This window comes from Cyanistes caeruleus, chromosome 5 (genome assembly GCF_971803275.1).
Source record: "Cyanistes caeruleus chromosome 5, bCyaCae1.hap1.1, whole genome shotgun sequence".
Classification (NCBI taxonomy): Eukaryota; Metazoa; Chordata; class Aves; order Passeriformes; family Paridae; genus Cyanistes; species Cyanistes caeruleus.
Genome location: NC_141705.1, coordinates 41,421,373 through 41,444,564, shown reverse-complemented (window position 1 = coordinate 41,444,564; position 23,192 = coordinate 41,421,373). Strand labels below are relative to the sequence as shown.

The window sequence follows — 23,192 nt, the reverse complement described above, 5'->3', positions numbered from 1 at the left end:
CCAAATTACAAAGCCTTCAGCTGACAAGCACGGAAGGAAACAGATTCCACAAGTCCTATGGAAACCTTTGCCAGTGACTGCACACGCAGATACTTACTGGAGTCAGGGGAAAAACAGTACCACTGAAGAATGTCAATTAGCACAGTACTTTAAGTGCTGTTTTTCACAGATAACTTGACAATTTAAGGCCATTAAAATGCTGTAGAGTAGAGGGTGTGGGTGTCTTAAACAGCAGTGTAGTACTTTGTGTCATGACCTGAATTCTGCTTCAGGTAACTTACTCACCAAAATTTACCCTGTAAAAATTAGACATTCATAATCCTAACATTCTGTCAAGAATATTTTCCCAGATGTCAAAACTTTTACTTGAGATTAAATATATCACATTTTTGCGTTGCAATGTATCTATGGCCTAGATACTGAATGCAGAAGTAAAAATAAGAGCACCCCAGAGCTTTCAAGCATGAAAACCTCCTCTAGCACTATAAAAGAAAATCATAAACCAATACTTTAAAAGATGCATTTTATAAATAAATTAACATGCAAATGTTGATTTTTGCAAAACTCAAGCAATATTTTTCTTCATCTCAAATCACCTCCTTTCAGAATTTCCTAAGTGAAAGGGAAAGTAACTTACTTGCAAATATCATCTTCTGGGTCCTCAAGCCCAAATCTTTCATCGAAAGTAAGTTGTATCCACACATTTTCATCAAGTGCCACTAATCTCCACACTAGCACAGTGTTGCGTGGGTATGTGTGTGGAAACTTGGGGCTGTGAATACTCCCATTAGTAGTCACAGTAATTATCTTCTCATGGTGAGGGTCCTGCACACCTACAGGAAGGACAGAAAAGAGAGGCATCAGTACTCACTCCTCCTTTTCCCAGAGTGTTCGTATAGTATACACAGACAAAGAAGCTTTTGTTTTGTTTGCTTTTCTTCATCTGGCAAGAATTTCTGCTTGAAAAGTCCATATAATTAACAGTAACACTAAAGTTTTTCTAAAACCTGTATACTGTCAGATTGATATTTTACTCAGTAAATTACAGGAATTCTCAGAGGTAGCTATTAATAAATTTTGTAACAAGGTGGTAGCTTTATAAGGGAGGTTTTATGTTACTTTCTTTTCAGCTATTAATTGTTTTTTTCAGATAGATATTTTACCTTCTTTTTCTGACTTTATAAGCAGCATTCTGATGAACATTCATTTGAATTTATAAAAGACATACGTACTTCAGTCTACTATGAAAATACACACTACAACTGCACCTTAATATAGCCACATATAAAGGTCAACAGCTAAATGAATGTAGTGCAAGAAAAGAAGGCCACAGACACTGCCCTGGTATCTTAAAAGAATCAATCTATATTTAAATATAATTTAAAGTCTGACAAACTTTTGCCTTCTCTTCTTCTGGACTTGTGCCTTCAACTTGCAGTATGAAAATGGCAAATGTTATTTTTAGTAGAATGGCTGCTTATATCAAACTAATGGAGTGTGGTCTTGCCAACATCCACACACACTTGCAAAGGACTGACTGCAGTAAGAGAGGACAGCATGCAGTAATAAGAAAAAAAGGCACAAAACCAGAATTCCTAATTTAGATACTTCATTGGGTTTTTGTTAGCTGAGTCACAAACATTTTTCTATAATGTACAGTCTGTCAGCTGAGAGCTGCATGCTAAACACAGGAGCCAAAAATAATACAAATTACTTTCCCAGAGATCAGTGCACCCGAGTGCTATTTCCAAAGCATTCAAAGGACCACCATTTCAGATAAATATGTCAAAGTGTGGTATCTGATGACACTATACTTAGTGGTATGTTTTGTCTTTAAAAACACTAAAAGGATTACAAACCATGATGCATTTCACAACATACTAAAAAGTGCTTTCTTTTGCATCATCAAGGCACTGATAATAGCAGCACTGCAAGTGCTATGTAAATAGTCCAGGCATATCAAATGAGAAGTCAATAAAAAGGGGAAAGGAATGAACTCACTACTTATCTACTGAACTGCATCTCCTGTACCTTCAAGTTCCCCCATTTTTAATGGAAAAATATCTATTTGCTTTACATACAAGTGTTACATGAACATATCAAATTCCCACACAGACCACTCACTCCATTTCAAATATTTGCTTTCGCAGAGTGGAATTTCATCTCTAACAAAAGAATTATTTTGTATGACTACAAAGGCAAGTTATGGCTGTCATTAGAGAATGAAGATTGTTATTTCTCTTCAGAAAAGCTGCAATATTCCTTTTTATCTGTTCTACAGAATTTGTACCAGTGTACCTCAAAATTCTAGTCTTTTTCTGCTGAGTTCATGCATGGTCTGAAAATTGGTTTTTTTGTGTGACTGTGTGAAAACCACAGCTACCTGTGAATGGCTAAGATGAGACCATGATTTTTGTTCTTTGTGAAATGACTTTGCAATTCCTGGCTTTATTTTAGGTATAAATGAGTCCAAGTTACACTAAAAAGGCAGTAACAAGCTCACTGAGATTTATAGCAGTCATCTGTAGAACTCCAAATCTATATATATATATATATATAGCTGCTGTGGGCTGTCTGTCTTTCTATAAACAACCATCTGCCCTACCCTCATCCTAATGTCCCTCCACTGTCCAAAAAAAAAAAAAAAGGGAAAAAATAGAAAAAGATATTACTGTGCAAACAGCTTTGAAAAACTCTGAAGCATCAGTTTAGGCAAGAACTGAGGTAGACAAAGAGACAAGGTACCATCTCAGCCAGAACACAACTGGGAAAATGGGGACAGACAAGGACCAAAAACATGTATTTGTATCTTCAGTAAAAAGCTTCAACAGCTGAAGAGCAACTGAGATCATCTTCAGGAGAAAGTCCTGGAAATGAGTCAAACTAGACAGGAAAAATCCCTGAGCTGACCCAGAGATATGACACGGTTACACTTATTAGGAAAGGACGGCACACGCTTAACATAGCCTGAAGTTGAAGAATGAGTGGCCGCGGTCGTCTTTGATGTGGTACAAGATGCTATCACCAGATTTATATATCCTTCAGTGCGGAAAGTCTGCCCCTGAAAATTACAAGATTCCAGGCATTCTGAAAGCACAGCAGTGCCTAACCCTTCCACCGATGTAGTAAAGCAGATGAAAAACCACAGTATCACCAAACAGATCAGTAGATGCCACTGTAAACTGAAATTAAACCCACCGACTAGACAAGCTCATTCCTGCCTACTTCAAAGTAAGTCTCTTCCCCCATGGGCACAACACATTTCACAAAGATCAGCGCTGACACTTTTTAAATATAGCAAATACCTCTTTCTTAGTACATTGTAATCCCTACATTTTAGCAAGGGTCATGGCTAAAACTCGGACAAATTGCATGCAGTTCAGGAGACAGAAGAGGAACCGCAGAAGAAGAGAGGAGCACCACGGGTGGAATAATGACCTCGGCACTGATTCACTTAACAGGTCACACAGTACTGGAAAAATTAGTTTTTAAATCCTTTTGCTAAAACTACACTTTTTCCACAACAGGACAACAGTACTGCTAATCATACAGTCTTAATATATATTATCTGGTTAATTTCATCTGATAGCCCTAAATTATGAAAAACAACTTTTAGGCCTTCAGAAAGAATATTAGCTAATGTGTGGCTATCACTGCTTCAAAAAAAATAAAGCCAAATCCAAAGATAAAAAAAATCTGAACTCCAAATATTTACCAATAAACAAAAATTTTTCAGACATACAGCAGTGTTGCAGTTTGTGAATTTTCTGTTTTAAAACTGAGAAACAAAAGATGCCAGTAAGGACTTGGTCATTACCGTAGAACTTGAGAGGCAAACAGGGTTTTTTTATTAATTGAAAGGATTTCCAGACACCATTCCCATATAATTTTTACAACCAACCCATCTGTACAGACACCAAGACTTTGTAAAATAAATTATTTGAAATGTAACATAACATGCTATTTCTTCCTCTTTCACCAGACTTTCAAGAAGCAGTAAGCCTGCATTCAAAAGCAGTTACTCAAGCCATACAGGAGTACCTCTTTCTGTCCTGTCTCTTTTTCAGTTGCCTCCAGGCACTCTTAGCTATTATCTGAATACAACAGCCCAAAGAAGTTTAACCCTTTTTGCCAGGCACAGAAGAAAAACTGGAAAATCATCTGTTATTGGCAGAAAATTGAAGAAAAATAACTCTGTTCTACATTGTTTGCACTTAAATTGAAGAAATATCACAGCAAAGTCACTCAAAATCACACAAACTCTGCAATGCAGAGACCACTGGAGACCTCCAGACCCAGCTCCTGCTTAGGTTACAGTTCTGCTCACACCAGAGCAGCACAGTCACTGGAGCGTTGGCATTGTCTAGACAATGCTCAAAGCCCCTCACAGACAGAAACTCCACAGTGCCTTGGGACAGCTTGCTCTGTTGCTGAACCACTTCTCTAGGTAAGGTGTTTATTCCCAGTGTTAAATTTCATCCTCAGAAGCTGCAATTTTTAGCCATAATTATTTTGTTGTCTTTGTGAGGCTTGTTTGTTTATTTTTTTGGAGTTTTTTTGGGGGAAGGGGTGTTTGTTTTTGAGTTTTGGGGATTTTGTTGTTGTTGTTTTGAGGGTTGTTTTGGTTTTTTGTTTGAGTTTTGTTTGTTTGTGGTTTGTGTTTTCAGGATTTGTTCTGGTGTTACACTCTGTACCTTCTAACAGGAAGAGTTTAACCACTGTCCATCCCTTGTAACTTCTCTTCAGGCAATTGGAGGCCTTTTTTGACTGCTTCACATGATTCTCTTCCTCAACCAAAACAAGCCCAGACTCCTCGCTGTCCATCACGACCTGCTACCAGCTAGCTGAGCCTCCAAGCCTGGCCATCCAGCCCATTTTCAGCCTAACTAAGCAAGCAGTCTGTTCTTCCCAAACTTTTGCCTCAAGTCACACAAAAAATGTTTTTGAAGCTCATAGGGTTTGCTTTTACCATCTACTTTTCCAGTACTAGGAAAAAGAAAATTTAATACTGACTTGCTGTATTTCCTAAGAGAGCTTCCCTAAGCAGTACAGTCTGCAGCTTTTCTGGGACACAATTCTTGAGATAGATCTTCTGTGGATTTTCCATTTTCAGTTGCTTCTATGATACAGCTATCTATTTTAAGTCTTGATATGATTCTTCAAGTATTAGCAAGAAATTAGAGAGATGAGCACTACCCATAGTGCACACACAATATACACATGTGAGCTGTCAACATCACAGCACAAAAAATTCAACCTCTAACTAGAAATCTGCTAATTTGCATAGTTACATATTAACCCAAATTAGAAAATGTAAGAAATACAATTTATAAAGTATCATATGGATATAAAGTAACAAAGTGGGAACACGTAAGATAAATATTACATTTTGTTTACATTACTCCTCCCTCTGACACATACTTAACTCACACACTTGGAAAGACATGTGAAAAAATTCTAATTCACAAAAGCTCAAGATAAATGTATAGAAGAACTGTATTTGTTGGGTTTTTTTTTTTCATTCCTACAATTTAAGCTATTCCTTTTTACTTCAGTTACTGTTTTGGGTTCAAGCTTGTACTGTTACCTTAGGCATGAATATTACACACTATTTGACTGCAGCCTAAAGGTCTTTCTGCCTTTCTGTCTTATGTTTAAGACTGAACACAGAGGAAGTGAGCAGAGAAGAAAAAGTTTTCTAATAGATCTTCAGGAACCCTGAGTTTTGGCAGCTGGCCCAACAGGGTAGGACAAAAAGAAGGAAAAGAAAGGGAGGACAGAGGGGTGGAAGGGGGAAGACATCAATGGGCGACAGCATGGAACTGCAGTAACAAATTTAATAAAGTTTCCACACATTTATGTGACAATGTCCTGCAGAAGATAATTATGACTAATCAGAAAGTAACAAACTTTTTATTCGGTTCCAAATTGCATCAAGAAACAAAAATGAATTTGTATTTTCACTTTACAAGCTCATAATTTATAACCTTCAAGTATTCTGCCAGCACTTTTCCTAGTACTCTGGCTTCTGCTCAAAGACGAGAATGGCAATTAAACAGGGGTGGTTTTTTTGGTGGAGTTTCTTTGGTAGTTTTTTTGGGTTGGTTGGTTAGTTGTTGTTGGGTTGTTTTTTTCCCACAGTAAATCTTCTTGCATTAAAAGTAACCTCTATTGAGATCTGTTTTCAGACCAAATTCTTTTGGAAGGCAGTCTTGGTCCTGAACTTCTCAATATCTTTTAAAACTAGATAAATACTACATTTTAGCCAAGACAAAGAATTCCTTTTGCTAAATGTTAGATGAGGTAACTTTTTGCTGTTATCACATACTCAAAGATCTAATTATTCTAGAGTGTTTCAATAAGCATTTATTCCAATGTCCACAGGTAAAGCCTTGGCAACACAGGAATTGATATTAAAGCCCCTGATGACTTGAATATGAAAAGAATCTATGCTAATACATAAACCTGTTAGAATTATTTTATAACAGACTGATAATAATATGATATGCTTTCTTAAGCCTGAAAAAAAATGATTATGGACTATGATTATTAGTACATTGCATATTCATTAGACAAATACATATTTCAGTCATTCAAAAATTAACAAAGTACTCTAATTTAAAAAGTAGCAGTTAAATTATACTAACATCCTTCTTTTCTCTTATGGATAAAATAAATATCAAGCTCATCCTTTTGTTTTTTGTTGGGGTGTTTTTATATTTTTTCTTGTCTCGGTGGGTTTTTCCCTAGTAAAATTATTATACCGTAAGTAACCATCACAAAGCACAGTCTCTAGTCAAGTATTTCTCCCAGTCTCTGTCCTCTAGCTTGAGTGACAGGAGTCATCTCAAACAGAAGAGGTATCACTTAAGGAAAGAAAATTCTGGCCTCTTCCTACAACCAATGCTATTAATACACTTATCAAATTAATCCAGAACTATGATTTCTTTCTGGAGGAGCAAAGCCATAAAGAGAAATGGATATCAAATGTCCAGCAGATAGTGTTTTAGAAGTTTTAAAGGCACTATATTACAGTTAATTCCATTCCCCAGTATACAGTTAATATCCACTGGCAGACAGTAAACAGCTGCATGATCAACAGCATGCAGGGCTGACAAAAATCAGCCTAAATACCTGGCCTTCACTCATCAACACATGAACTCTTCAGGATTTCCTCATCTTCCTGCAACAAGACCAATCTTAATATTTTTCTTTTCTGCTATATTCTGGAGCATCAATCTGCTACATAATATTTATTATGTTTTCTGCTTCATATTTTCTCTTCCCCTGCTTAAGGGGGAAGCATTTTACGTAATGTCCACTCAGAAGTCCCTCTGTGCAAAATTATTTCAATTGAAAATTGTTGAAGCTGAAGCAAAGCTTAGCAGTATACAGTGATGGATCCATTTTCCAGGTTCATCTCATGGAAGGCTAGAACATCAGGCTCGGTCTTAATAATGAACAGGTAAAATGGGTGGTCCTGAATGATAAGAAAACTCAGGAAGGGAAAGGTTTTGAAAGTTATTCACCCAAGTTTTAACAAACACATGATTAAATGGTGTGGGACAGAAGGAACTGCAAAGTCTCCTTGAAAAGTACAACTTGCTCTACTATAAAAATGTCAGTAGAAAAGACACACAGGAACATTTAATGTTGAGAGGGCCAGGAAGAAAACACACACACAGCAGTTAACCAGGAAATCAGGAACAGGTTTGCCAAGCTGGAGATATAAATATCTACCAAGAGATAGCAAAGTTATTTATTTACTTTATAAAGGAAAAAAAAAAAAAGTATTTTTAAAGTCTTATGTGTTTGGGAAGGTTGGGTGAAGAAATATTAGTACTTTCAAACCTGTAATCTTTCCATTACTAAAAATAATTGTTTCCTTTTCCCTATGGGAACTGATTTAGAAAAGTTTTGAAAGACATAATTCTGAAATGTAAACAAACATCAACAGGAAGTACAACTATAAATAGTATCTACAGCAACAACAGAAAAACTCAAGTGAATGTAAAAACCATCACATAAAAATGTTCAAGCCCAGCACTTCCAATTTGTTTTCAATTTTATTACAACAACACTTAGAAGCTACATCCAAAATTATCTTTGTTAGTACTGGAGACCACACACGTGCCCCACAGTCAGTCTTGAAAAGCTGTATATATCAACCAAGACAGGAAGGGACAGGAAAACAGAGTAGTATTACCCTGATTTCCCAGACTGTGGATGGCACAGAGTGGTTACAAGTGCGAGAAGATAACTTCAACAAAACAGTGAAATTAACCTGGATTTCCTTTCATATCCATTAAAAGCATTAGTTTCAAATGCCATATATTAAAACTGACTTGTATCTCATTTCCTAAAGCTAGCTATTGCTCTTCATATGCTTTTAAATTCATGTGATTCATTTCCTTTATAGAAAAAATTATTTAAAATCCAAACCACTTGAAATCTGCACTTCTTGATCTTAAGTCAGGCTTTGCTGAAAAGCCAGGCTTAATTTTATTATGTGCCTTTTCTTTATGGTGCCTTCAGTTTATATTGTACAGCACTTGTTAAGAGCAGATACTAGTAAACATTTGGGAAAAAGATTATCCATGGTCCATGTGGAATTCAGTCTGAATAAATAGACTCTATGGATACAGAATGTGTTAAACAGCTCTCTCTCTTTTTAGGTATTATTCAGAATGAAAAAAATAACCCCAGACTGATCAAGTTTCAAGAGGTGGCAAGAAGAAAAAAAAAGTTAAAACTACCACCATAATCTTTAGAAACACCAGCCCTGAAACGCTTTGGTTTGCTGTTTGCATTGTTTTGCTGTTTGTATGGATTTTATTTTTGTAATTCTTTACATAGTAAAGTATGTTATAAATATAGCAACTCAATTTATGAAGATCATCAGGCATATTCTAAGCTCTGAAAAACTGTGCTGCCCACGACTGTTTTGAAAAGTATTACTGCAAACACTTTTAGTCAGAAAATTAGTGATGAAGTCCTCTAAGAGGGGACATAAAAGGAAATCAGAGATTGAAGGGTTTGTGTGCTACAATTGAAGGCTGGAATGCAGCACATGTAGGGCTAGTTTCACCTACACAGCAAGTGTAATTATAAGAATGAAGCACATGTGGCATTCAGTTCACTGTCAAAAGTGCAGAGGGTCCTAAGCAAAACTCTTTGTGCAGAAGTGACATTGCTACTGGAAACTCCAAAAACCAGCTGAAAGTTGTCTCAGGCTTACCTCACATACACACAACATGTATCTCTAGTATATTCTGGTGTAAAAAAGGCAAGATAAACAAAGAAGATATTATAAAGAAATCATTTGGTATCTTTATGTATTTTATGTACTGGACTACACTACTTCCAAACTCAGAGACATAAAAATGTTACATCTTTAATATCCATTTAAAAAAAAATTATTAGCTGGTGTTAGCCTGTTAAAACAAAGCTTTTGGAAAAAAATGATGTCTTCACCTTATTAAAATTTTATTTCTAGAAGATGATTTTGCAGGAAGTAGTCATGTACTATGAATACAGATCTGCAAAGATGAATGCAATGCAATTCAAAAAGTTATTGATTTGTAAGGCAGACAGAACTCAGCACAAAATCAAATTTGAAACCTTCATTCCTAATATCTTTGAAAAGAAGGTTAAATCATGCAACACTTAACATTATCTGTGTGTGTAGAAGAAATTTAGAAAGGAAGCACAAGTCCAGCTACAGCAGACAGTCTTTTGTGCTGCAAGGACAAAATGAGAAAGTTTTGTACAGCATAGAAACACCACATGGAGAAATAATGCTTTTAAAAACTCAGTAATCATGCATCTCTGATCCTGCTGGCTATTAAATTCGTGTGTGCATGGAAACCAGGATCTGTTTTCACAGACAGACCACAATAAGAAGAATCTGATGTTTAGACAAACTGATGAGAATTTTCTTAGGACAGAGATTTTTCTAGCTTCAGGGAGACACCTCTTGCCATTCTCTCTAAATAAGTAAAACACTTTCCATTTTCAGTGGTACGAGTCTAACTGATCATTTTGTCCTTACTCTTCAGGGCAGTCAGATGAACAGCAATGTGACATGTGCAAACAATTTATCCTTATTTTCCTGTGACCTTTGTTTTTTTCCAGAGACCATAAAGGCATAATGGAGCATCCATAAGAGACCTGTATCCCATAGGCTAATGTACTGTACATGTTATTTTATGTAAAAACACTTCCAAAGGACCCTTTTGCTAATCTAGTACAGCAGGTGTCTTTGAGGAGGACTGATAGCAGGGTCCAAGCACCATCAGTCACTATTTATGCCACCGAAAAAGTAACATGCAGTGCTGCAGTCTTCAAAAACCTATTGATACACTGATTTAGGCTTTGTTCTCCAGAGCTGCCAACGTTCACCTTGTATCCCATGTTAACTTATGATTTTATTTTTTCACAAATAATTTAGGTGGTTTTTTTTCCACACAATAAACTCAAGCTTTTATCACTAGATGATTTAATGTTTTTTTCTGCTGTCTTTGACAGAAAAAATCCTCTTAGAGAGTTAATGTTTAATCCAATATTAAAAAAAACTCCATGTAGGTGCATCTGAAAAAAGCTTCACAGTTATGATATGAAAAGCGACATTTGAAACTCTTAAGTCACTCCAATATCTCTAGTTTCAGATAAGTTTTCCATTTGTCAACCTTTCCAAAACTATAAAAGTTTTAAAGCTTTAAAACTTTTAAATCTGTCTGTGATCTCCCCAAGGATCTTGGCAATGCTGTACAGAGCTGTATTCCTTTAACATCATTCGCTCAATCAGCATTGCTCATTTTGAAATCCAGCATGAGAAATATGCTGCCTTCCACAACAGTCTTGTCCTCAGTGACACTCTGGATCAGAATGAAGACAGATCTGTCACTTTACCTTTCTAGAAACTTTAACCCTTGCCAAACCATCCATATCACTCTTCAGTATTCTTCAAATTCTTTGGAAAGCACAGACTTCTGCCCATGTGGGAGGGTTGGGGGAAATCACTACTTAAAATTCATGTTGGTTGCAGTGACCCTGCAGTTCTGGAGAGCACAAAAACAGTATAAAAGGAAAGTAGACCTTAGCAGGGAAGCTCAAAGACTGCCTGAATGGATCGGCTTCAGTCTGGACAAAAAGGCTTTGCCTTAAGAGTCAATGGTAGAACAAACACTGATGTGTGATGGAAACCCATCTGTACACCAATAGAGGAGACCTGCTTTCCTGGTAACTTATCCTAGGTGAACAGTGAACTAGGTTAGGATACTTGGTGAAAACCACTTTCCAGTCTCTTCACCCACATTTTGGAAGGGATTTGGACGCCAGATTTGGCTCAGTTTGCATTGTCATTTGAACTCCTTGGGGAGAAAGGCAGAACTATTAATTTCACAGGCACAGAACTGGAATTTTTAAGAGCAGTTTGGACAAGTGGAATTCCAAGTTCACAACACATCACATGAGTCTCAAGACAACAAGGAAATTGAATGCCAGAATTCTCTTTACCAAAGATATGTTAAATAGAAAGAATTTTCCCCTAGTTACACCTGGAGTCACAAGAGAACGACTCAAGTGTTAATCCCCATGCTGTAATTATAAGAGTTTTTTGTATTTTAAAATAGAAGAAAACAATAGTAATTTCAATTAAATGCAATTGTGCCTTATATTAAGGCACATTTTTCCAAGGCATAGCAGCAAGTTCCTATGAAAGAGAACAGCTTTTTTAAAGATTCACATCTTGATGCACACTTCATTTATAATTTTATGCCTAAGAATTCCAATGCATCCCCAACAGAAGGCATTTATCAACAGCTTTGACACTAGTGAAGCTAGTAACTCATTGCAAAACAAACAAGATAGGAATATCAAGCCCTCAAGCTTATGCCTTCACATAAATAAGAAGGAACAAAACAATTAATACATACATAATCTATAATCTAGCACTGCAATTAACAGGATGTCTGAATCACTTGGTGATAAATGCTCTGCAATAACTAAACATATATATATATTACACATGATGGCTGAAGAAGAAAGTAAATATTTCTCATATCTAATCAGTTTTCCTCTGCAGAAATTTAGCAATATCAGTGCCTACAAACTTTGATGGTCCATAGTGTTGTTTACTAAATCCACCATAGCACTGCATGAAAAAGAATTCTATACACATACAATGCTTAAGATGAATTTAAAGTTTGTTAATTAATCTCTTACTCAAATTTTTAGCCATTTTATTATTTTCTTCTTATTTCTAGGCACCTTAGCAGAAGTCTATTTTATTAAAATCTTGCACATTTAAAAAAAAAAATAAGTAAAAAGGTCCAAAGAGCTGTGGCAGATGTTTTGTTTGAAATTGAAAGCTTGAAGTTAAGATTATAATATGCCACAGGTAAAGTATTATCTGCACATCAAAGCATCACTGCTATAAAGAAAAATGAAGCACCAGATGCCAAATGTTGACTACCTCCACTATGAAGCTGAATAAGAACCAAAGACAGCTGAGTGAAAATCAACTGAGAATGTTTAGGGGTTGAAAGGGTGGGGGTTTGGTCTTGTTGTTTCAGTTCCCGGTTATTTTAGAGGTTTTTGAAACATCAGACAAATTACATTGTCACACTGGCAAAACTGTTGATTTCACTCTTTTAGGACTCCTTCCTCACTGGCTGGATTTGAGGGAAGTAATTAATTTACCTCTTTCTGCTCACACTTTAACACAATTTGGATTTGTAGTCACCAAATGAAGCAGTTTGCTTCTGAGAACATTATTCCCTCAGATTCTTTTAAATCATGAGCATCATATACAATTTTTTTTAGGATGCTCAAAAAAAAAAAGGGTCAGAATTTTTTTATTTTTTGATTTTTAAATCCAGAGAAGTCCATCTCACTTAGGTTTAGGTCTTCAGAAGAAGCAGAAAGAGGAGGACTGGTATTTCATGGTATCACCTATTTGCATAGAACTGAATGTAACTGAAACAGATGATTTCACTGCAAGTTTAGTAGATTCTCTGCAGTGAGAAAAGTTCTCAAAACTTTTAAGTTGAGGTGTTACTGTTCAAAGAACAGTTCTGGACAGTGAGCACTAAAAATCCCACTTCAAAACACGTCTTCTCTTTTAAATGTAACAAATACAGACTTGCTAACAGATATCCATTCCTTCATAGGGCACTAACTTTATTCTGGTTTCAAATTCATTATTTTGTATATTATAAAAAAATTAAAGCTCACTCTATTAAAAATAATTAGACTAATTCTTTTTAGATTATCAGCAGGATACACACAATGCAAAGAACTGGTGGTTTTAATTATTATTTTTTAAAAATACCTACTTACAGAATTTTCACTCACACTATTTAAACATTCTTTATGAGTTATGATTATGAATTGCATTGCTGGAAAGAAAAAACACATGCATCCATATACAGGCATTTACTGAAGAACTGGTGAAAAAACAGAAATTCTTCCATCATTTAATACTATTTGTTATTTCACAGTTTAGCAGAAGTAGCTCTGTGATGTCTTTTCAGATTTCATGCTGTTGTTTACAATAAAAAAGTTTTCTTGGATGGGGATTTCATCCTAATCTTTTAATTTCTTATGGCATGTCTAATTACTTCTAAGTGCACTTCTGGAAGTAACATCAAATCTACTTGTAAGACCCAGGGAGTTCATAGCACAAGGGAAAGTGAGAAAATAATTAAAAGGAGTAACAACAAAATAAGTCATCATCTCATTTTGAAATCGGCCAAATCTGATGAAGGCTAAAGTGATCACATACTCTCAGCTCATGGGAATGCACATTTGCCTCTGGAAGATTCGTGTTGTACCAAATTGGAAGAGGAGAAACTGTTTCTGCTATCTTTGAAGCTGCAGGCCTAAAACTAATAAAGATGAAAGTCTTTGTGCCCACTTCAGAAGGGATGAATGTGAAATATATCAAATATCAGAGGCATACATGAAGTCAACAGTGCTAACAGATGTACTAAAACAAGTCCATGCCATTAGAACCATTGCTAGCAGAAAAACTAATTAAGGGTAGAAATTAAAAATGAGCCAGATTCAGACTAGCACAGTTCCAGGGATTTTTCAAATTACAACACAAGGATGTCCTCACATCAGAACTAACCAGTCTTGGTATGGAAAGCTCCAGTTCAGCAGAGACTTGGAGACATATTAAACACACTTTAAGAGTCACAAAGAGAATGGGTAAAAATCTCACCACCAGCAGCCCGAGTGATTCCATACATCAGGAGAAGAGAATGTGCCCCCTTCTCCTCCTGCAAGCTGGATTTCTCATTTGCTCCACTATTCTAGCACAGCTTTCTGCAGCTGTGAGGATCCCACAGCAGGGCCTTTCCGTGGGGCGCAGGAGGCGAGGCCAGCACTGCTCCTGCTGCTTCCTCTGCCATCCTTACTGGAGCCTGGCACCAGCTGCACTCCAGCAGAATTCGGGCTTTAAGGCAGCTCCCATCTCTTAGCAACACCACCTATGCACATCATCAGAGAGCCACTAATATTCTGGTCAACAGCTTCCTTTTCACACACTCAGAAGGAACACACATGTAGAAAGCAATGCCTTTGAGTTTCCTGGCTGGAGTTAGCAGAACCCCTCCTTGCTACAGGTACTCATTCTCATGAGCTCAGAGTGTTTCAGCTGTTCTGGGTGCAGTTTTCCACATCATCATCATCTCATGCACTAAAAGAATGGCACTTAACTGTGAGAGAACAGATAGAAGATTGAAGATGTCTTAAGGCATTTCAATTTGCTGTATTGATATGGTTACCTTTAGGAGAATTCCCACAAGGCCTAGAAGTTTCCACAAGGGTCTGCATTTGCACTTTGTCCAGTGCTGCTTACCTTCACTATTTCTAGAGATTGGTCTAGGAAAATGTTAGGCAAAAGCCCAATTGAAACAAAGTAACTTTTGTAAAGTAAAAATAGTATAGATTAATAAAGGGGCTGGAAGTACAGTTTCTTTCTTTATTTTGGCAATTCCTCATATACAACTCCCTCCAAACTCCAACAGCTGGAAGACTGGGTTTTCATTCTGTTTTCTGGTACATCCTGCAGACGACAGTAAACCCACTTCATCCATTTGCAAAATCACTTGCTTTCCTTGTGACTGCTGTTAAAATTCAAGCTGATAACAAAACCACCCTTCTCAAGGAGACACACAGCATTCCCCAGAACATACCCCTCAAGCGCTAATGCCTGGTGCAGAATGGGATTACCAGGGATCAGAAGTTGGCAAATCTGGGTATCTACTCACAGCTTAGCCCAAAGTCATTCATAAAGACAATATTCTGGGTCTTACTGAAGGCACTGAATTATAACTGTTCTTGTTTCCAATTCTAGTAATTCCCTTCACAGGACAATTTTTTTTGTTAGTGCTACTAAAAAAGAGTGCCACATAAATTTTAAGCAACATCAAAACTTATCAGCAATTCCAAATTAAATATCCCAAGGACTTGTTTAATTCATCCCCTAAAGATTTTGCAGTTACTGTATGAAGAGGAAAGCAAAAGCCACTTCCTTTTGTGTTATAAATTTCTCTTTAATAATATTTATTCAAATTCTGGTTACAAGCCAAAGAAATTGTGTATCATTGTGAAAAGTTAGGAGTTAAAATAATAATTATAAATGAAAAAAGGCAACTAATGATAAATACTTACTGTGCCTTTCTACTCATGGAGATAAATCCTGAAAGATGATGAGAACCCCATCCTATTTTCCAGCAGAGCATGTAATTATCTTTCCAGTCAGCTCATATTACCAACCAGTCTGGGCTAGAAGACCAGTCTTATATTGCTAACATAATAAATTCTTACACTTTTAGTACAATGGAATTTATCTTAAGCAAAAAAAGACAAAAAAAAACCCCAAAAACCCCCAAAAAAACCCCAAAAAAACCAACCAACCAATCAAAAAAAAAATACAACACCAAAAAAAAACCATTCACAATTCATGTCTAGATTTTAGTACTACCTTAACATAAGAACACCAGAACTTCATTTCATCCTCCTTGATCACTGTCATTTATTACTATCATTATAGGGGAGTGCAAGCAGGTAGATGTTTCCTTTTTGTTTTTTTTCCTTTTTAAATTCAGAGTACTGAACCACTATTAATATCTAGATGTTTAAATTAGTCATAGTCATTTGATGACACAATCTACTGGAATCCTCCTCTTCTTCTTTTTCCCTCTTTTATTCCATGTACATCACAGCTGGTAATGTGGATGAAATCCAGATGTTATGTAAAACAGCTGCAAATATGTGCTTCTATTTAAGCCTGCAGTACTTTTACTCATATACAGAAAATGCTTATGCACTCAATGTCTGTGAGATCAGATCACTGGAAAAAAAAAATTAAGTCAGCTGCTATGCCTTGTTAACCTAAGTCAAAAAAGAACCCTCAGTCAAACTCAGTTCTCAAAGCTGAATGCCACTTGGATTATGAACTTTTTCATTCAGTGACAGAATATACAATTTTTTGTATCATTTTTGTGCTTTTATTCCCCCTGTGAACTCACTAGTCATCCTATTTTATTTTTTTATTATCATCCACATCTACATTACAGTTTACCTGTTCTCTTCCCGGGTTTGGCAAAGTTTTATCTAAATCTGCAGTCCTAGTTCATTAAGGCAAGTGAAAACTAATTTTTCTCCCAATCAGTTTCTTTAACACAGAATCATATTGTTTCTATGCATAACATACTTTTTAGGTAAATTAAGCGAGGAAGTAATAATCACAGAATAAAAATAAAAAAATCCAATAAAAGTCTTGCACTAATACATGCAGAGAATAACACTGCATTAAGAATAGTTTAGAGGGGAAAAAATAAAAGAAAGAAGAGCAGATTGATTAATTTTTTTTTAGTCTCAGATTTGTGAAGTTCAGTATAAAGTTATCAAGTATCAGTGTTTGTACACTTGCACATATATCAGCAACAGAAGAAGGGCTACGGAGAATCTCCATTTTTATGGATGCATGGGGAAACATAATTAAAAAGGGTAAAGAAACTTTAAATGTTAGTCATCATGCTGTTTCCCAAGACTGGCTTCTTTAACAAGGAACCAGGAAATAACCAGGAAATATTTGCTACCATTTACTATGCAGAACCCAATAAAATACTTTGGCCAAAATAAGATACATTACCTTTTTTATCCATGCATACACACACACACAAAAACACCCTATGCACAATTCTAAATTATCATGTTTGTGAGGATGCCTGTGGATATGTACTCTGTGGCATGAGAAAAGCACACAGTTCTGTCCAAATAGCTCAGGAGGGATCACCTACCTGCCTGCAGCACATTTAGCCCCCAGAGGAGTGAGGTATCATGCAGGGACTCTGAATAACAAAGCAGCTAGCTACAGAGAAGTTCTGAATCCCCAGATCTGGTCTAACATTACAGGAACAAACAAAACTAAGAAAACAAACTTTTCTACAAGTTCAGTCCTGCAGTATCCTTCTCCTGTATGAGTGACCAAGATCAGAGAGCGCATTAAAAAAAACTTTGCTAGGTCACTATCGTGGGGATCTAACAAAAAAGAAACTCATCCAATGAATAAAGAGGAACAATGTGTGTAACAGCATTACCCTAACAGCGAAACAACCAGAGCAGCAAACACCTACAGCCACCTTTCCCATTTCCACATTGCCACGCAGTAGGTCTGTGCAAAAAAAAACAGATATAATCTGCCAAAAGTTATTTATTTTTTTCCTTTGTCAGACCGCAATTTTACTTTGTTTGGGTTTGCAAAAACAGTAGATTGCAAAGGTTTTCCAATGAGAAAACTATTTCATGGGTAACGAGGGTTCTCAGTTTCGTCACTGCCTCAGCAAAACCGGGCACTGGTTAACAAGCACTGACCGACAACACCGTTAGTTATAGACAGGATTATTATTATTAATTATTATGTTTTACATAATAATAATGTAATTATTGAAATGTAGGTGAGAATATCAAAATGGCCACCTGCTTAGTTTGTGCAGTAATGTCTTACTGACTGCTGTGTTCAGAAAAAACATGTAGAGGTGTGAAAATGTAACACAACATTCATAACATTCTGAATTCATGACTGTTCACCGGTTTAACTATGAAAAACAACTTGCAATTCAATTCCACATTATCCTACTCTTTTTGGTTCTTACTTTTTTTAGAACAAAATACCATTTTTACAAGACATAATTCATTATCAATTGCAGTCAGTCACTGACAGTAATGGTGAAACTTTTCAATACATGAATTTTTAATAAAAGGCCTCTTTTCTCCCTGAATTATACTTTTTCATATCACATTACTCATTCTTTCCACTTCCATTTCCAAAAGCAGGAATTTAAATTTCTTACTTAACAAAGATGAAGCTTTACTCTTTCTCCTTATTTTATTGATTTACCTCTCCTTTCAATTTTGAAAAATGTTGAAGTGAATGGAATGGGAAAAAAAAAATAAGTCGGTTTGAAAAGAAAAAGTCCCTGCTTTCTCTTATGGGGAAAAAATAAATAGTTTAGAAAATGTTTTCACCAAACACTTCTAATTATTCCTTTTCTGTAAAATGAATAAGACAATAAGTACAAATATTTTAATGAGTAATTTAAAATATTTACAAGTTGAAACATTTCTGGTTTGTAAGGCCATAGCTTTAAAATATAGACTTAAAACTAATTTTCTGTTTTCCACTTACATGTGCAAATAAGTTTCAAGTTTCATACATGGGAAGAAACCATGGAAATCATGGATGTTCTCATTTAAGAACAGAAGTTAAAGGTTTGGGGTTTTTTTTAAGTCTAACCAAATTACACAGACAAAAGGAGAGCTCTACTACCCTACTTTTTGCAAATTAACTCTGTTTTTCAAAATAAGACCTCCCTCAAGTAGCTTTCCATTGTTTTAGCAGATTCATTTAAGCTACTTTCATCTCTCTTGAAAGATAAAAATCTAGTCAACAGCAGAATATAGATCAAAAAGCCTTTGCCTTCAAAGGCAAACAGCTTCAATTTATGGCTCATATAACAATAACACTCCAAGTTTATTCACTACATCTTTGTTTCAGAAAGGTGTTTTTAGGTACTCTTCATACATGTTCACCTTCTTTTCTCCTTCTACACAACTACCCTTGTCACTGATAAGCCTAAAAATGCAGTGAAACCAAATTATTTCTGGGACTTGGAAATAACTGGATGGAGGATTACTATACACATTCAAGTGCCTAGGTCTTCAATATTTCTTAATTTAAATTAGCACTCTCTGGGTGCTTCTGCAAACGCCAAGAAGGTGCTGGGAGTGCTTTTTGAACAGATACAAGGATGAAACATTTCCATACCAGGTGCCTCCCTCCAGAAGGACATGTGTGTAGTTAGGAAGCAGGCAAGCTAAACTAACTATTTTTGCAGCTTATTCTTGCAGCTGTCTTCATTCTCCTAATACAGCTGTGAAAGCCGTGAAAAGTCTACATCATAATTAACTACCACGTTTTTACTTTTCATCTCCTCTATAAAAGGCACATAATCAGTCACTTTTATGCTGAAGCTTATAATACACATCAGTATAATTACTGCTATGGTATTTAAACAAAACTTAACAAGTGCTATTTTAGTCGGAATCATAGTGGCGCTTACAGTGTTAACTAATGGCTGCAGCTAGTGACAAATTACTCTCAGCAGATACTTTATACAGCAAATGTCATTTCTCTTTTGGCTGCATTACTATCAGATAATGAGATTGCTTGTGCTTTTTAGGTTTAGTTTTTTGTTTGTTATTTAAATAACTCCCAGAAGAAAAACTCCTAAAATTTTGAGATTAATTATAGGATACTTATGTCCTGTACTGCTTTGGTGTTGTTCCTATGCTCTAACAAGGGTTATTTGGCAGGATTGTAACATCCTGCTGTTACCTAATTTTCTTTGTCAGACTATAGGTAAAAATTCATATTTTTTGATAGCTGTATTATATAAATACACTTTTTTTAAAAAAGTCTGTTTAAAATATCTGAGAGCTTTTCCAGTCTAAATATTTATTCTCTCTACTACTTTTGAGGTCTCCAGTTTCTGCAGTCACTCTCACAACTTTCACCAAGGTCCCACTGATGCACAGCCAACTTCTGCCATCTCCTTGGGGATTACTCTCAGACTAACACATTCTTCATAATGATTAAATCCAGTGGGATGCGCTCCTCAGGAATATCAGGCAGTCTGAGTTAGCAGCATCTTCAAAGAAAAAAGGTCTTCAGGGTAAAACTATTTTTTCAGACTACATCTACCCAAAGCCCAGCAGACGTCTAACAAAATTAAATAGTTCTGTGTTTGTGAGGCTCACAAATGGCAAGAGCCAACCTTTGTCTCACAGAATCCAAATTGCAGTCAGGAACATTATTATGAGCACACTTGCCATCTGTACTCAAATGCTAATGGCGCAACTGGATTGACTGTATATGGACAGAAATGGTCTCAGAAAGATTTGGATTACAAAACAGATAAAATATAACAGATGTGCCCATCAGCAGGCAGGCTGGCATTCGCTCCGCAGCAGCTGAAGCTTCCAAGAGTAAGCATACTGGAGTAATTCATCTCTTTCAAGCTTTCAAGTCACAAAAAGCACAAGTTCAAAAGTACCCTAAATATATAAGAGAAGAAAAAAACAAAAAAGGGGAAAAAAAAGACAGCTTGTTCCTTGAACCATGGATTGATGATAAACAAGCTCTAGCTCCAAGCCCTGTAGTACTATTCTGCTCTGGATCCAGCCTCAGCCAGCCCATTCTGCAATTGCTGAGTGTGCCTCAGCTCCGTGGCGAGCTGGACAGAGCGGCTCCCTGCCCACGGGGACTCTGGGCACAGAAATGGGGTAAAACGTGCAAACACAGTGGTGCCAGCCTGCAACAGGCACTCTGGCGCTGCCCACTCCACTGGGGAAGGTTTGGGCACTGCAATGGCCACAGTCTGCAGTACACCAGTGCTGAGCAGCAGGCTGGAGAGCACAGCAGCTTGGAAGAGTTCTTCCCTACAGGCAGGGCAGTGCCTGGAGCTTGCTAAGGGGGCACAGATTGCACCACTACACAGCCAACTTTGGGCTTCTGCTTCAACTGAAGGTCAGCACTGCACATTTCTAGCAGCATCAAAGGGCCACCTTCCTCATGGAAAACTGGAGATGTTTGAAAATCCTTGGAAAACCTCCTCAGGCTAGGACCTGATCAGTTTCCTAAATCCCACGCAAGTTTGTTAAGGGAACAGCCACCATCTCTTCTTGTAATCATCTCGCTAAATTACTAAAGCCAGGGACAGATTTACACTAGAATTTTTTTGACAGTATGTTCAGATGGTGTTCCACTTTCAAAGACTGTAATTTATTGTGTATGTCACCATGTTCAAGGGGGGGAAAAATTTAAAAACCCATTTTTCAATATTTGCCAAGCTTCTACCAGAGTGGCAGGCACATCTGACAGTTTTATCCTACTTTACTGCTTTTGGGGGGGGAAAAAAAAAAAAAGGCAACACATAGAAATACCGTTTCCAAATTGAAAGACAGAATTTTGGAAGAATCCCAACTTTCTTCCACTCTACTGATCTGAAAATGACATAATGACCTGATGAAGTCAACTGCCAAATACTTCTGAGGCAGACTTCAGGAGCTCCAGATGGCATTATTCTGAAGTTCTTATAGCCCTCACCCTACAGGCTGGCTCAACAGCATTAAAAAACTGTCATTTTCCATATGAGATCCTCCTTCTGACCGCAGTAATATTTCCACAACAAAAAGGATACACACTTAGAGATGACAAAAGGCAGATTGGATTTTGTCTAATATGTCTCCAGCCTTAAAAAAAATTAACACGTCATTAGATGGCATAATTAGTATTAAAACTAATATTGTATCTATATTAAAATTCTAAACAAGTACACAATTGAAAATCAGATGTTGCAGATTATATGCATTCCAGTCTCGTCTTGCCAGCTCCAGCTCTGGAAAATTCAAGTTCTTAGATTATTCAGGCTAATGCCAGCATAGCTTCTAGTTTTATATAAGAACACTTTATTATGCCTCCACAAAGGATTGTGCAAAGGTTATCAGAAGATCTGAATGTCAGGGTCTAAAGTCAGAATTCAAGTACTGTAGAAACTGGCACTAAAAGCAGTGCAGGTCTCAGTTTTCAGAAGATCAGCACATAACCACGCTGGTGTTAATATTTTATGTAAAGAAGGCACTTTCAAAGTTTTTCTTCTCTCTTCTCAATACCAAATTAAATAGCAGCATAATTCACTTTGCTGGAAGTGAAACTGGGCTAGCAGAATGAATGTGAGGTAAAAGAGCTTCAGAGCTTGATTTTATGTGGTTTTCTTGTGAGGTCTGGTCATTTACTTAGGAAAAAAAGTTAAAGGCTAAGAGGTAATAATGCTGTTGGCTACTACTATTCCACCCCAAGGACTGATGTTCTGCTGGACATTATCTTTGAGAAACAATGCACAAATACACAGAATAAGAATGCAAGTAATTTACAAAAATAATGAATTAGCAGTTAACTTTAAATCAACTGTTTTGCAAAAAGAAAGGCTAATGACAATACTCTGGCTGTGAAATACTTCACCTCCTGTTCCGCTTTCTCTTCCCCCTTCAACTTGAGGGAAAATTTTAGTTTGACCTTCCAGCAATTCTAGTCTCATTGCTACAAAACCTGCTGATCTTATTTCAACATTCCTAACTTTTCTTTGCTCAGATCTCGAGTGGCCATTTGTGAAGCAGAGCAGATCGACAGTGCAGATGAGAATTAGCAAGCTGGCTGAACAACATGAAAATGCCTTCTAGCATATGGTCTCCAGGAGGCTGCATGTGAGCCATTTCCCAGAGGGGCCAGTGGGACAGGAGGCAGATTGCACTTCCATCAGCAGCCCAACATCAGACCCTCCAGAGGAAAATCAGAGGTGTAACCACTCCACTGCAAGGTAACAATGACAAGGAGACCAAAACACCAACAGAGAGAAGTTTGACCCAAAATGTTCCTGGAAATATTTCAACCTACTTAAATGAAATATCCAACAATGCTTTTGAAAGGTACTGAAATAAATTAATATTGAAGGCATGCAGAAGCTGGGGAAGTCTGGTATTTAGTAAGGGATCCTCATTTGCAGGTCTTATTTCTCTGAAGTCTGCATAAGCAAAAGAAGTGCAAGTTTTTGTTCTTT

General features: G+C 36.6%; 1 protein-coding gene across 1 annotated transcript in view; it reads right to left on the bottom strand.

Moving 5' to 3' along the window:
• PDGFC (platelet derived growth factor C) overlaps positions 1-23,192 on the bottom strand; it is a 122,265-nt gene that overhangs the window by 51,365 nt on the left and 47,708 nt on the right. The window contains exon 2 of the mRNA XM_086891186.1: positions 638-833. Coding sequence (XP_086747312.1) covers positions 638-833 — 196 coding nt within the window. The remainder of the gene's footprint in view (positions 1-637; positions 834-23,192) is intronic.